This window comes from Spea bombifrons, chromosome 5 (genome assembly GCF_027358695.1).
Source record: "Spea bombifrons isolate aSpeBom1 chromosome 5, aSpeBom1.2.pri, whole genome shotgun sequence".
Taxonomy (NCBI): Eukaryota; Metazoa; Chordata; class Amphibia; order Anura; family Pelobatidae; genus Spea; species Spea bombifrons.
The window spans coordinates 82,216,772-82,232,016 of NC_071091.1; the positions used below are offsets into that span (position 1 = coordinate 82,216,772).

Consider the following 15,245-nt stretch of genomic DNA (forward strand, 5'->3'; position numbering starts at 1 on the left):
TTGCACAATGTAGTGATTAAAAAATGGTACATGCTTGCTAATGTTTTATAAACTTTAAATTCACACAATTACCTCTGCTTTTTTGTGGTGGAAAACTCTTAATGCATCGACTTTGGCCTCTAATTCTGCCACAGGTTCTTCAATGCTTTTTAACAACTTTGCCAAGTCCTCTTTGATTTTCTTGTTTTCCCTTTGTTTTTGCTGCATTTCGGTCACCATTGCAAACATCCTAGCCTGTTGATAAAATGCAAAAGTCACAGTTCGCACACAAAAGTGAATGTAGCAAAGTAAATGGTTTGTGATAAACTCCAGTGACGGACATTTTACCTGAATCTTCAGTTGTAATTTCTCGGCAGTCTTAAGATGCACCAATGCTAACAGAAACACACTGGGATTCACCTGTTTTTTGGTCATATAATTATTTGTAAATGAGACCCGCACACGTCCACAGAATATGGGGGAGGTGGCAGGAAAAATTGCATATTAAAGTTGGAAAGTATTTTAATATGCATTCCTTTTTTGTGGGGCTATATGGGACATTAGATTGTCTCTTTGATAGCTACACAAAACAAGAATGTAAATATCTAGGGTCCCTGGTAAAAATTCAGCTACAGCCACCTGTAACAGGTTAATTTAGTCCCAATTGCTGAAACTAGATAAGTTAGACACCCTTGGCCCAATTCATCATCTTCAGGTATCTGTATTTTGTTTGACATGTGTAGATATGTACGTTTGCAATGAGATAATGATTGCTACGCATATAGTTGCTGCATGGGGACAATTGCCATCAAACAATTGCACAAGTCAGATATCCTCCTTTACCCCACTCCAGAGCCTGATATACAAACTGAGATCATTTACCTGTATCACTTGACTTGTCCTCACTTCATCTGTAATTTGTTTTCTTAGACTGTCAGTGAGGTTCTTAAAAAAAGAAAAAAAAAAAACATGAATACAAGAACAGATTATGAGACTTTTATCTTGCTAGATTTAAGAATAATTTGTTAAAGAAGTGAATAAGTTGCATGATTATAATAAGTTGGGACACTTAACTTCAAAACAAGAAACTGATACAAGATTGATAAGTCTGATAAAAAGGAAAGATTTTCCCCGAAAGCGGAATGCACTTTTCCTGATCTACATCTTGAACGGTTCAGCATTCTTGATAAACTTATCTAAGGGATCGAGTGTCTTACACCGTTGTACCAAATGTTGCAAGAGTCTGATGGAAGCCGTGTTGGTCGTCTTCGTTTTGTAAACATTGATACATAAAACTCCAGACAACAGCAGCCAGAGAAGGACATCGGCAACAGCTATGTGGATATTTATGATTTCCTGCAACATTAAGGCCACTAAAAAATATAGCTCAACACCCAAAAAGAAAACAAATATGAAGTCCACTGCCTCTACTGGGGAGAGGGGTCCTCACTCACAGCAATCTACTGAAGGGAGTAAGAGGTCTGTGCCTCGGTCTTGGCTAGGAGAATGAAGCAGGTTCCTTACTGGCTTCCAACATCAAAATCTTTAGACTTGCTCTGTCTGCTCTCGTGAGGCTTTTATTTATGCCAACTAGACAACTAGTCAGGAAGACAGAAGCAGATCCACCACCCCAAGCATCAACAATAGAGAAAATCTACGAGCAAAAAAGGCACAGAACCAGAATTGTACTGTAAAGCCGTACTGTGCTGTTTGCCCTTGCTGTACAGGAATAACATGATAGCTTAAATAGTCCCTGATATAATTTTTTTGGGGGAAGGGGCTAGGGATAGCACAACAGAGTATTCATCAAGGAAATTTTTCTTTTGAGTTTTACGTTTTCAAAGAATATGTATCTTATGATCTCCTTAATATGTTTCTTTTATATGTTTATAATGTGTGCCATATGCGAAATATTGTAAAAATACCAATCCACTTTTCCAGTGAACATTTTTTTCTACTAGATGGTTAGTCCAATGGCTGGACAGAATGCAGATATTGTGCACATGATGAGTATATGTTTACATTTGTTTTCTGAGAAATAAACTAAAAGTAGAAACTCAAAAACAAAAGGGACACACACATATCCATCTATTTATCTGGAATGCCAATACATTATATAATTATAGATAAAAATAATGTTTTATATGAGCAGACTTGTGTGGTTTTCTAATAAATTAATTTAAAGTTAAACAGAAATGTTTTAAAAATATCAATTTAATAGAACATTTTCTTGTAATATATCTGAGCCAAGTGTACAGCTGATTTGCCAAAGCAATGCCATTACTTCTTTAAATAACAATAAAAAAAATTACAGTAGCGTATTTTTGCTGATTTGTTGCAAGTACAGTGATTAGCCAATTATGAGTCTAATTTGCTGAAAAAGTAAACACATTTAGGAAGTCAAAGACACAGAGAGTTTTAAGATAAGTATATTATTTCATGTTGGAGTGGTACCAACTGGCATTACATAAATACACGCTGGCCATAATGAAGCAGTGTGTAAATCGGTGTTAACCCACTTCATGCAAATGGCTAACGTTTGGCATATAACTATTTGTGGGATATGTAAGTGAAGTAAAAACAGGTTGTGTCAGATGGGTGATTCCCTCCCGTAAAGTTGTGGACGTGGTGAACTTAAAACATGCAAGCAATGTGATAAGTAATCTGTAAACTAGTCCGCAATAGAACATAAAGAACAGCATTTCTTTTTATTAAATGGGAAACTTCCACTGAAAAAAGGCAAAATAACATTGTTCATTTAAACCAGTGCCAAGTTAATATTTACACGAGAATTGCAATCTTAGACTTTTTTTTGCGTTTCCTATTTTTGATATTATTTAACTAATAAGAAAAGTGATAAATTGGGCCATACCTATAGCTTGATGAGACAGGATTAAAAAAAAACCACAATGTTTTAACGTTAAAATGTTACATTGGACCCAGTTAAAACTAAAGAAAAGAAAAGCAAAAACCACAAAAAAAATCAATTAAAAAAAATAATAATATCTCAGAAGTATCTGGAGAAATGTAGCTACACATTCACATGTGCTGGAGTCTCTTGGGTGATGGTCAAGATTGTGTAGATACATCTTTATTTAGCCTTTTCATTAATTAATTGTTCTTTTTGTTTTGCAGCCTCTAATTCTTTATCAGTATTAACCATTTCTAAAAAACATTACTTTGCTTGTGGATAAATTTAAAACGTGGGATACCGTGATAGGGAAATCATTGAATTCTAGTTGTTTTAGGAAATCGCTTGAGCCTATAAAACGGTTATTGAAATGTCTTAAAGCAGCACTGCCATCTTATGGCTCCTCTTAGTAATAAGTCTCCTGTGTACGAAAAGAAATCCCCCCTTAGCTGAATCCAGTGTTTAGACTCAAAACAACATCCTTATCCAAAGTTCCTACCACCAAAAAAACATACAAAAGGCAGTAAATATTTATAAATTATTTTAAATGACAGTGTTATTATTGAAGGAAAGGTCATCAAAAGCAAAATGTCTACATTGCTGTTGTTCTTTTCATATATAATCTGTTTTAACATGTTTAACGTACATAACGTAAATAAAATGATCTGTGGTTGTAAATGGAATGTATCCTGTTTGTGACAATGCTTCTTGATGACATCACATTTCTTTTTCGAGGTATAAGGCTGTGGAATGCTGTGGAATCTGTAAATACTTGTTAGCATAGTTACTCTCTGAGCTTGTCTACGTCAGTATGTTATCTCTATCCACAGCATGACGGGGTCACAGCTTTTATTAGACAGTGTCAGGCTGGGTTATTAAGATCGAGTCATTCTACTGTTTACCACAAGCAGTATGACACAGAATCAATGCGTTTGTCTGGCAAATTGTGCTAAGATACCAGAGATAGCCACATGTATGTGTTTTAATACGCAGCTGCCTGGAAATATTACAGTATGCAAAAAATATAAATCTTTTCTAAAAGAAAATAGCACAATGTTATTGAAAATTGATACTGAAAATGAATATTTAGACTTCTATTAGACAGGAAACAAATGAACCTGTACTCACTGGTATAAAGGACAGCCTGTAAAGGCAATTTGTGCTGAGAATAGCTAGAGTAAATTTTGGCGCATATTTGGTGTAAATGTTTAGAACGATATGCCTACAAAATCCCAGACTTTGTGCAAGTGTGCCTAGAAGAATTGATGCTGTTTTGAAGGCAAAGGGTGGTCGCCCCAAATATTGATTTGATTTAGATTTTCACTCATTTTGCATTTTCATAAATGATAAAAAATAAATTGACATGTCTATTTTTGAAAGCATTCTTACATTATAACACTTTTTTTTTTCTCACCAGCCTAAAACTTTTGCACAGTACTGTATTTGCCTGTATGTGTCTATCTGCTTTCTCGCTGCGTGGCATGCTTTGTCTTTTTGACTGTGAGCGTCTGTTTCTCCCTGTCCTTGAAGATGATCCAACAAACAGTAAGATGTGGGTGAGTCACCATGACATCACAGGTTCCATCTCAATGCATTAAGTGCGTTATAAAGGGCAAATCCCACTATAGCTCTCTCTGTCCTTGAGGTAAACGCTGTGAAAAGCAAGCAAAGTAGAGGATAGAATAACCTAATACCTTCATACGCGTCTCCTCTTTAATCGCTTGTTCCTCCATGTCTGCTAACTTTGCCTTGTTAGCCGCATGCTTAAGGGTTTGATCTTCATTTTTAGCAACATTCTTTTGCATGCGTTGAATGTCTGCGTTGTGTTTCTTTCTAGCCTTTGAACTATTTCAGAAAAAAAATCAGAATTTGTGTTTGCTAGAAAACTGGCAACCTGTGGTGTGGTAAAGGTTTAAATAGCTCTCTCCCATGTATTTCACTGTATTACATCATTAAAGCTGCTGTTCCACCTAGTGGGCCTCTGAAAATATCTGATTGTCATTTAGTTTTCTCCTTAACGCTCCATCTCTTGTATGGGCTTTGTCGTGAAGGGGTTAAAAACGGTGTTTAAAAGGTTTATTGAAATAATATGGTTGCCTAGCAACAGAGCTCTGTCATTCATCCTGTCAAAGCCCTGATGTGTTACATCACAGTAGTCTGACGGCCTACAGCCGAGAATATTTAAAAGAAAAAAATAAATAAGAGGACATACTTTTTGATATTACTTTTAAACCTTTGCCCCTCTAATTCAAAAGTATTACTTTTCTGAGAGGGCTATGCATGGAATAGCATTCCAGCAGACGTGGTAAAGGCTAATACAGTTAATGAGTTTAAGCATGCATGGATAGGCATAAGGCTATTCTAGATATAACATAAGCCCAGCTAAGGAACGTATTCAGAAATTGGGCAGACTAGATGGGCGGAATGGTTCTTATCTGCCGACGCTTTTTTATATATAACACCCACTTACCATTCTCTAATTTTAGTTGATAAATCTTCATTTTCCAGCAATAGGGTCTTGTTTTTGTATTGCAGGTCCCTCAGTGCATGAAGTTTGTTATGAAGGAGATTTTCCAGGTTTAATAACTGAGACTTATAGTCAGATTTCTATTACAGAAAAAGAGAAAGTGAACTATAAATGAATAGCTCATGTAGGGCTTCAAAATACATCAACCTAACAAAAACATAACTACCATTTGGGGTACTAACAACATACATTAGACATGTACATGTGGACCAAAAATGACATGGACGAACCCTTTGTTTCATTTTTGGTCCATTAGTTTTAGACATTAGTTGTTCAACAGATTTGTTTTCCAGCCCCTTTAATTCGGACAAAATTTACGGGACTGCTTTTCGGAAACAAAAGACGTGTAACCAGTTGTCGGAAAGAGGTAGGGAGACAGAGACACAAAAATGTTAAGCCTTCTCCTTCGTCTTCGTGTTTCACTGGAGCACCTTCCTCATTTTCAGACATTTGCACAAATTAACAAATTTAATAACGTTTGTACCAATCCGAAGTCTAATATATGTGGTGTGACTGAAATTCTATTTCCCAGCAATTAGTTTTCTATTAAAACAGCAAATCTAAATCTCTCAAGTTTGATTGTTTTCCTTGGATCACTCCTGCAGATTTCATTCTGGACTCCTGCCTTATAAAAGCCCTGCTTAAAGATAAGCTATCTGATATACCTTTAAATGTTACATTTTCACTTACTGTGATTTCATCTTCTTTCAGTAGTGTGCCATATACATTTGTTAATTCTTTGGTTTTCATTTCTTGGTCATCCAACTCATATTTAAGCTCAACTACCTCAAAAAAAATAAAATTCCAACGTAAATATATATAAACAATCAATCGCATTGCAGTGATAAAATTGGGTCTGCAGTCATCAAAGTACTTTCAAGATACAAAAAAAGCTTTTTCTAGACAAACAACATTGGGATGAAATTTTACAAACTTAAGGTAAATACCTAAAAGGACAATTCTAGTAGGACTGTTGCAACAAAGAAGAAAGTATGACACCAGGAGAGGAATTCTTTAAATTTCTAAAATAATAAATTGCAAATAAAATGAGATAGGTAAACATACATATGCGCTATGTCTTTTTGTATGGTATGATTAGACTTGAAAGCAAACGGAATGGGTGAATCTGGATTTGGCGGAGGCCAACATAACCTTACTGTAATGCGTGGTGCCTACTGTAAAGTTTGGTAGAAGAGGGATATTGGTCTGAGACTGCTTTTCATGGTTTGGACTGGGTCCCTTAATTCCAATGAAGAGTAATGTTAACGTTACAGCATACAAAGTCACTTTGGATAATGCTACGCTTCCAACTTTGTGGTATCAGTTTGGGGAAGGCCCTTTTCTAGTCCAGCATGACTGTACCCCAGAGCATAAAGCAAGCTCCATAAAGACAGAGGTTTGTTGTGGAAGAACTTAACTGGCCGGTACAGAGCCCTGACCTCAAACCCATTGAACACCTTTGAGATGAACTGGAATGCCCATTGGGAGTCAGGACTTCTTTTTGAACATCATGGCCTGACCTCACAAATAATAATTTGGCTCAATGTGCAGAAAATTCCAACAGATGCGCTCCAAAATCCTGTGAAAAGCCTTCTTAGAAGAGTGGAGGATGTCATAGCCCCAAGGGAGGGGGGTCCATAGTACTGTCCATGGTTTTGGAATGGGACATCCACCAAGCTCATATAAGTGTGATGGTCAGGTGACCACATACTTTTCATCAACGTATTTGAACTTTAACTCTCTTGCACCTGACACTCGATGTCTAATAATCACTTTTAGCTATTGCTACCGTATGTGTTACATTCGCTAATGGCCCTTCAGTTGATTGGTTTGTGCAATATATGTATTTTGCTAATATATAGAACACAAGTTGTCAAAACTATCAATTTTATTTTCCAGCATCATCTCTTTACATTAAACTGCATTCTTTTGTTCATTTAGAAAACATGGTTTTGTGCAATTCAGCTGAAAAGTTTCTGTTTTTTTTTTTTAAAGCTTTTAAAAAGGCCCACCGTGAAGTGGAAATGATTGCTTACTGGACTTAATGCCTCTTGTTCTGTGCCCTAATTTAAATTAGTTTTTAGTCACAGAAGATGCTGTAGCTGCTTTTTATCTTTTACAGCCAGATGATAAAAAATGTAAGCCAATCATTTGTAACTACAGTGGCTCCTTATTAAGGCACTAAATACGTCTTGGGTTACTGGATTGCTTTCAACCCTAAACCTATCATATGTTTTAAGACATAAACATTACACAGCGATTTAAGCTTCTAATGTGCTAATGCAAACAAAAGTATAATTACACTTGCAGATATTTTTCATTGTCAAGAACAGTTAGAATTTTTACTGTATCACACAGTCGCGTGACATAGCCCCCCCCCGGCCCTTTATTGAATACAGTATTCCAAGGACAGAACTAGAACAGAATATTTCTAGGTGAGGTTGTGAAGGGACGCCCCGTACCCCGAATGGGACACCAGCTATTAACCACGGATGGATGGTAATCACGGGTGTTTCCCTGACTTCTGGCTGAAATCTGCTGGATATCAGATCCAGCAGATTCTGACTATAGAGGTCTCTGTCCTGACCCGATGGAGAGTAACACCACACACATAAACCCCCTCCCAAAATGCAAGTGCCACAAATCTGTGTCTGAGCTCCACAGTCTTTAGAGTCTCTTGTACTTGGGGAAACATGGCACTCCGCACCAGGGCCCATAGTCTGTAGGAAGGAGGCTGGCACTCAGTCCCCTCCAGGAGCCCATGGTACGGAGGCTTCCGTGACAGAGGTCATGATGAATACTTAACTCAGAGCAAAGACAATTTACTTCATTTTATCAAACTAATACAAACGTTTACAGATATTTGAACACAACATTGTTGATTTTCTCGCAATAGAGCGCAGTCATATATGCCAGACATTCAATCATACCCATTCTACACGTCACACACACTGCCCACTTCTGCTCCGAAAATGGCGTGCCACTGGAGTTGGCAGGACAGCTCACCTACATCAGCTGGATCTCATCCTGCAAGCGGGGGATCTCCGGGTAGCCGGAGCCAGACAGTACCCAGGTATGCATTCAATACAACGGGGTTAAGTATAAAAAATGACCATTTGAAAAGTGGGAAAAATGAAGACATTTTTTTGTGTGCTTGTGGGGATTGAAGACACAAAAAATAACTACTAAAATGTTACAATTTCCTCATAGACATGATGGCAGATTGAAGGGGGTACAGTCACTCTCATGGAGTGATCAGTCAGCAAGAGAGGGTTGGGGCTTCTCCCCATACTTTTGTGGGGACGGAAGAAACTGAGGTCAGGAATCGGATTGCCATTTTGGAAACAAGAAGGAATTTACTCTTTTTTGAGACACAATCAGAAATCATGCATATCCCAGGGTTTGTTTGGTTTTGTTTTCCTTTTTCTGGATCAACAGCAAGGTTGAGCTTGATAGTCTTCTGTCACTTCCACCTAAATTACTACGTGACTATGCTGCTATTTCTTATGATCTTAATGTATTGTCTACATAACAGATTACCTATCAACCTCAATTAAGATGGATTAATCACATACAGTATTACACACACGCACATATATATATATATATATATATATATATATATACCGTATATATATCATAAGAGAAATGTGGACTTAAAAGTTCTTTGCTAAGCAACACTGCGGTAAATCAGAAATTGGATTTGTTGGGTTTTTTCTTTTCCAGTTGTCATGGGTGGCTCTGCAATAACGTACTTCTACGCTAATGTTATCACATTGAATTTAGTTTCCAGAAAACCGCTGTGACTGCCCTCATCATACTAACTGCTAAAAGTGCGAGTTCACAGCATGGTACAAATCTGATTATGGTTCATTTAACATTAACCCACCACTGGACAATGGCTAGCAAGCAGCGGGTAAGCCAACAGTGATCATTTTCTCATGGCTCTCCCCAGCCCAGAACAAAATGCACAAAAAACAACTTTGCACAAAACCTCTGAATCACAACAGAATCACATTTAATAGTGAAAATGTTAAAATGGGAACCTTCAAGCTGCATCCTAGCCTCGGGTTATATTAGTAAGACGTGTATACTGATGGAAGCGATGGACTGTTAAGTTAAAAAGTCCACTGTTGGTAATCTGGTATACGCAGGGACTGTATCTCTACACTGGAAATCTACACTGTTATATATTGTAAGATGTTAACGCATTGGCTTCATTCTGTACATATTGTCATTAATTACTGTGCAGAATAACATGTGCATGGAGGTAGAAACAACAGCCAGACAAGCTCAATGGCTGCAATAGTCATGGGGTTGTTTGGATGCAGAAATCCCTTACTTCACATTTAGATAATAAGTATACTTAATAATAGTCCTGCAATAAGAGGACTCAAAATATGGTGGCAGATGGAAAAACAGTACTTGGGGTAACATGCACTTCCTTACTCCAGCTGCCCTCATTTCAAACAAAAAAACAAGGAAAAATCTGGAAGGCTATAAAATACAAAAAAAAGTGAAGCTTACTAAATATACTTATAGCACTTCTGTTACAAAACTAAAACCGTAAACAAAATATAGTTTATATTGTATTCCCCCACGGTACACATGGAATAGAAATGAGACATGTAGAGCCAGCCCTGCCATGAAGGCAAACTAGATGGCTGACTAGTGAGCTGAGCTAGTGTGCCAGCCATGAGGTCCTGTAAATGTAATGCTTTTATTGGTTTATCCAAATTCATTCAAAGACAGAATAGCGTCTACTGTGAAGAATGCTATTACTTTAATACCAAAAGACTAGTTAGGTGACAACATATTTTCATTAAGACATAAACATTCATGCATTTTTTAATCTACAAATAAGATATAGAAAACTATTGTACTCCGAGACAAAGGGAAGAGAAATCCTACAAGATGGGATGTGAGTTAATGGGGCGTGAAATGCGAACACATGTAATAAATGGATTTAATTAATGATGCATGTATCAAAGAGGACACAGTGCGTAGCAGGATTCCCCAATACTTTATCAAAAGTGATTCCCCCCCACACACACACATTCACCCCTTGTGTTGCTTTTGGTGGCTCCACAAAATATTAAACATGGGATCTGCCTGACCCCAAAAAGCAGAGAACGCTACACTATGAATAAAATAAAGGAATTATCATCAACTTGTAAGACAACAGACTGACCAACAAGTACTGCAAAATAGATATTATTTACTTCTTTTTAACAACCAGCAACGTGAATGAAGAATTCCAGTTTCTCCAAAAGAAATGCAGCTGGGACCCCCTTCCTCCCAGAATCTTTCACACAGAGGATGAGCTACAGCCAGACCATTTACTCGACTGACTCGACTGACCCTGGACACTGAGCCCATCGGCACAGAAAACTATTAAAGAGACTAAAGTGGTGCAGCCAGGCACTATATAGAGCTTCTCTCAAAAAATGCCATGTAGTACCCTGGAAATAGCAAAAAACAAACCATTAAATAATAAATAAATGGCATTAATAGAACAGTTATGCCAACAGTAAAAACATTGAATAGAATTCGTATTTACGTGTAACCACCATTAATATGAAATTACCAATCCAAGACAAATGTAATGCTTGAAAGGGCAGTAATTGCGTTGGACTAAGCGCATAAATCAGTAGTCCGGTGTCATTCATTGGTTTTTTTTTTTCTCATTCCTGAACATTTACACAGTGTCACCCCAGCAGACTACTGGAAGACAGAGGTAAAGTGCAAGCTGTTCATAAGACTGACATTTTGGTAAAACCTCGGTAATAAGACGTGGGCGTGCTGTCCGCTGTTTTGGTTCAAGACATGTTATTTTATTAGTGATTAGTAGCTTTTAATGGATATCTGTAACATAATAATATTTCAGATGTTGTCAACTCAGCCACTTTATGAAAACATTACTCCTCCCATTTCACTTCCTTTACTGGCTTTAATTTGTTTTTAAAAGTTATAAAGCAAATTCAGAGAGCAATAAAACCTAATGGGTCAGCCTCCACTGCTCAAAAACAGAGTTCCTAACGAGTGGTGGCCTTATGTTTCTACTGTGTTATTGGGTATTTTTGCACAGAACAAATCATAAAATGCTGATGAAAGAGATTCTACTGCAATGTTTAAAAAGTTAGCTTATCACCATGGCAATCAATGGTCCAATTAATAGTATTTCACTGGTTGCTATGATGATGACACCACTTTTTTTATATATAACACAAAATATTTTAGAAAATGATATTGCTTTTCCGACCATCCTCCTATGTTCAATGTGAGGACTACACGTACTGACCTGTGATTGGAGATATTGTATGTTTTATGTTCATTTTGAGACCACAGATTGTTGTCTGATTGTAACAAATATTTGGGCTATTGTTTTGGGGGTGTAGATGTGTGACTAGGGCTTGGACTCGTTAAAGAGACTCTTTATGTATACCGCTAACATTTCAGGTACCTAAATCGGGACACCTGTGTTGGAGTTCGTGGCAAAAGATGGGGAGGAGCAGGGCCGCATCGGCCCTGAAAGTGGGTATGGCCGGAGGTGAGGCTACTCGCTCATCTTACCCGGGTGCCTCCTCATGGCGCTCAGCTACAGTGTGTCGTGAGGAGTCCATGCGGAGGCTGCAATGGAGCTCTCTGGGGCAAACAGAAAAAAGTGGAAGAGTGGGCCAGCTCAAAAACTGTGACTGTTCCATGAAAATCACATTGTTTACATAACTGATAGCTTTGTGCGTAAATTAAGTCATTTAGAGAAAGTATAATTTTTTTTTAATTTCATTAAACACACATTTCTGTTGTTTATATACATAATATTGTGCCTTTAGGGCAGTAAAACATTCATTCCCATCAGACATTATAAGCTTCTAGAAAAGAAGAGGAGCGAGAGACATGGGGACTTGGGTCATGAAGTGGTACTGTTACTCCTAAAGAGAGCCACTGGGGGATGCGTTACCATCCTAGCATTTAGAGTTAATTACAAAGTTTCCAGGATGCCGAAGACCTCCCTCCACACCATAGGCCAGGAGTGGGCATAAATACACAGATATTAGGGTCACAGGTTATAAGACCCACATTACCCCACCACTTACTTGTTTGTTCCACACATCTTCATTTGCTTTCTCTTGTTCTTTTTCCTTCACTAACTGATTGTACAATGTTTTACTCTCTGCAATGTCTTTCTCAGTCTGTAGAATGAATGCATTGTCTTCAGCCCATATCGCTTCAGCTTTGAGCAAACTTTGTCTTTTAAAAAAAAAAGAAGAAACAATCATATTAAGGTGACTTTGGTCTGATTGTTGTAACATGTAATTATCAATAGGCAGAGGATAGCTTTGTTCACTTAGCAGAGCGACCCCGTGCTTATGTGATGGCCTAGTGAACATCATGGTCGTACTTGCAGGACTCCAGAGTTGTCGTGACTTCACCCAGCTCTGCTGCCATCACCATCCTCTCCTGGTTGGCTGCTGTCGTTGCATTTTCAAACTTAATCTCTGAAGCCTTACGTTCCCGCTCAGCTTCTTCTAGTAGTATTGTTGCCTTAAAATTAATAAACAAACAGGTCATTCTCATTCTTCCAATTTTCCAAGGTAATGTGTGCATGTTCTGGTATAAGTCATGTGCCTGCACTTTAGTGTAAACAAGTTAGTATATGAAGGAGGTGTGATATTCTATATATTATTTCTAAGTTTCGAGTTTATGCAATGCGGATCTGGAGTCCCAGCAGTGACATATCCGTCTCCAAAGCCTGTACCTTGTCTTGACTCTGTAGTTTCACCAACTGGTTAATAGTTTTACCCCTAGGATTTCTTAGGTTTGTCCTAAACATAACTAAAGTTAGAAGAATCTGTGAGCCATATACAGTGTGTGTATATACTGATCAGTGTTCAGTTATAGAATGTTATTTTACATATGACCATGTCTCCAGGTGCTCTCCATTCCTATGTCATCTTGCCGTGCCATGTCAGATGCTTCCATAGAATATTTTTTGTCTGGCGCAGATCGCAGGGACAGAACCCACCTCCGCCTGAGCCTGCAGTATTTTGCTGGTAATATGGCCCTCCTGATGAAGCTTGTCCTCCAGCAGGGGGCTGTGTTTCTTAATAAAGTGGATTTCCTCTTGCAGCCTAGCGTTTGCCGTCTCTGTCTTGTCAGCTTTGTTCAGGGCATTTTCTAAGTCTTGCATCTTACATGAAACATGCCACTGCAGCTCAGAGATGACTGGGGCAACAGCTTCATATTCTGATTCCAAAAATAAACGCTAATTAGACGATTGCTAGGTAAAGATTAAGCAATTAGTACATTTACGCTGTCAAAATAGTCATATTGATGAAAATAACCAGCACCATCATGCTCACAATACATCGTTACAGTAAATATCGTTAATAAAGCTCCTATGACAGCTTCGCAACTCCGTCCATTCTTCTTTAGAGAGGTTCCAAATATTACACTGATATAGTGTTACAAAATTATCTCTGCTTTATTGCTTCGCCTATGATGGGCACACTAATAGATAAAGTGACAGCGATCCCAGAAACTCCAGAGATATCCTCAGCGGAGACTTTTAATACATTTAAAAAGAAAAACTTTTTTGGAGGCACATATTAAGAAAGCTTTGCTCACTGTCCCAACCTTCATCTAAAGTAAGCAGCATTTCAGTGTAAAATATATCTCAGTTACTGACTGCCCCAAAGCCTTTCTACATCACGGGTTCATATAGCCACGAGCGTAATGTCCTCGGTGCATGGGGTTCCTCTCCTGCATCAAGGGTATTTGGAGAGACACGCTCCATTGCTAGAGTATGATCAGTACTGGTACGGGGGGTTCTTACTTGCTGTCAAAGGACAGGATCAAACTAAAGTTATTTTTGTATACATGTTACAGTCACTAATAGTGGAAGCTGCAGGACTCACGGGGTCCCTTGACATAGCGGGTGAGCTTATGCGCTTTGGCCAAATTAAAGGCCCGTGTTTGAGCGATGGTAAATGGTTCTTTGAAATGTGCTGTGACTATCTCTGTGAATAAAAATGTTCCAGAGTTATAGACGGGAAACCGAAGTATCCTACTGCGCAGCCGATGGAAAGAGCCCCTTTAACAGTGTTCCTCCAGGGCCCCAGCTAGTCTGGATGCACCCCTGGGGCTTCTTGTGCTTTCTGCTGTGGTGCCTGGAGTCATCATTAAAACCGGCGGCCCCCCACCAAAGCCAACAGCACGGAAGCATGTTAGGAAGACTGGGTTTAAAAAAAAAAATCTTTCTAGTGCTTCACATAAGAAAGGTATATACCGGTATGGAAAGATCAAATATAATTTCAATAATTAACTTAAATTAAAAAAATGTTTTTAAATTAAATAAATATTTACCTCATTATATACCATTTATCAAGCTGCCATTAAGTTTCCTAATATAGAAAAGAACACATTTGTTTCATTTCATTGGCTGCACCAATGCAAATTGGCTACACCAACGCTAATTCACTACTGATCTAGAGCTATTGTTATAGAAAAACACGTGATAAAACTATTACTCCAAATCAGTATAATCCATTTATCAAGAAGCTGTCATTTGTTCAAGCGATATATCTGCATCAGCCCCCTATATCTATATAGAGGAGACCAAGACAAAATGGTGCATCGCAATCAGCATTAAGAAATGTCATTTCACTAAATGAACTGTCTTCGTAAGGCATGGGAATGGAAGGTGTTCGCTCTCAATGGATACGCAGCTGCTCCTACTAGTAATTATAGTGATTTCTGGTTTTGGAAATGTTTTTTATGTTGTTTTTAATGATGTATATTTCCTGAAAATATACAGATCAGGTATGT

General features: G+C 38.0%; 1 protein-coding gene across 1 annotated transcript in view; it reads right to left on the bottom strand.

Moving 5' to 3' along the window:
* CCDC178 (coiled-coil domain containing 178) overlaps positions 1-15,245 on the bottom strand; it is a 105,451-nt gene that overhangs the window by 74,777 nt on the left and 15,429 nt on the right. The window contains exons 6-13 of the mRNA XM_053467459.1: positions 13,444-13,664; positions 12,820-12,962; positions 12,515-12,668; positions 6,108-6,203; positions 5,361-5,497; positions 4,585-4,735; positions 862-924; positions 73-234 (exon numbers count right to left, since the gene is read on the bottom strand). Of these exons, the coding sequence (XP_053323434.1) occupies positions 73-234; positions 862-924; positions 4,585-4,735; positions 5,361-5,497; positions 6,108-6,203; positions 12,515-12,668; positions 12,820-12,962; positions 13,444-13,664 (1,127 nt within the window). The remainder of the gene's footprint in view (positions 1-72; positions 235-861; positions 925-4,584; positions 4,736-5,360; positions 5,498-6,107; positions 6,204-12,514; positions 12,669-12,819; positions 12,963-13,443; positions 13,665-15,245) is intronic.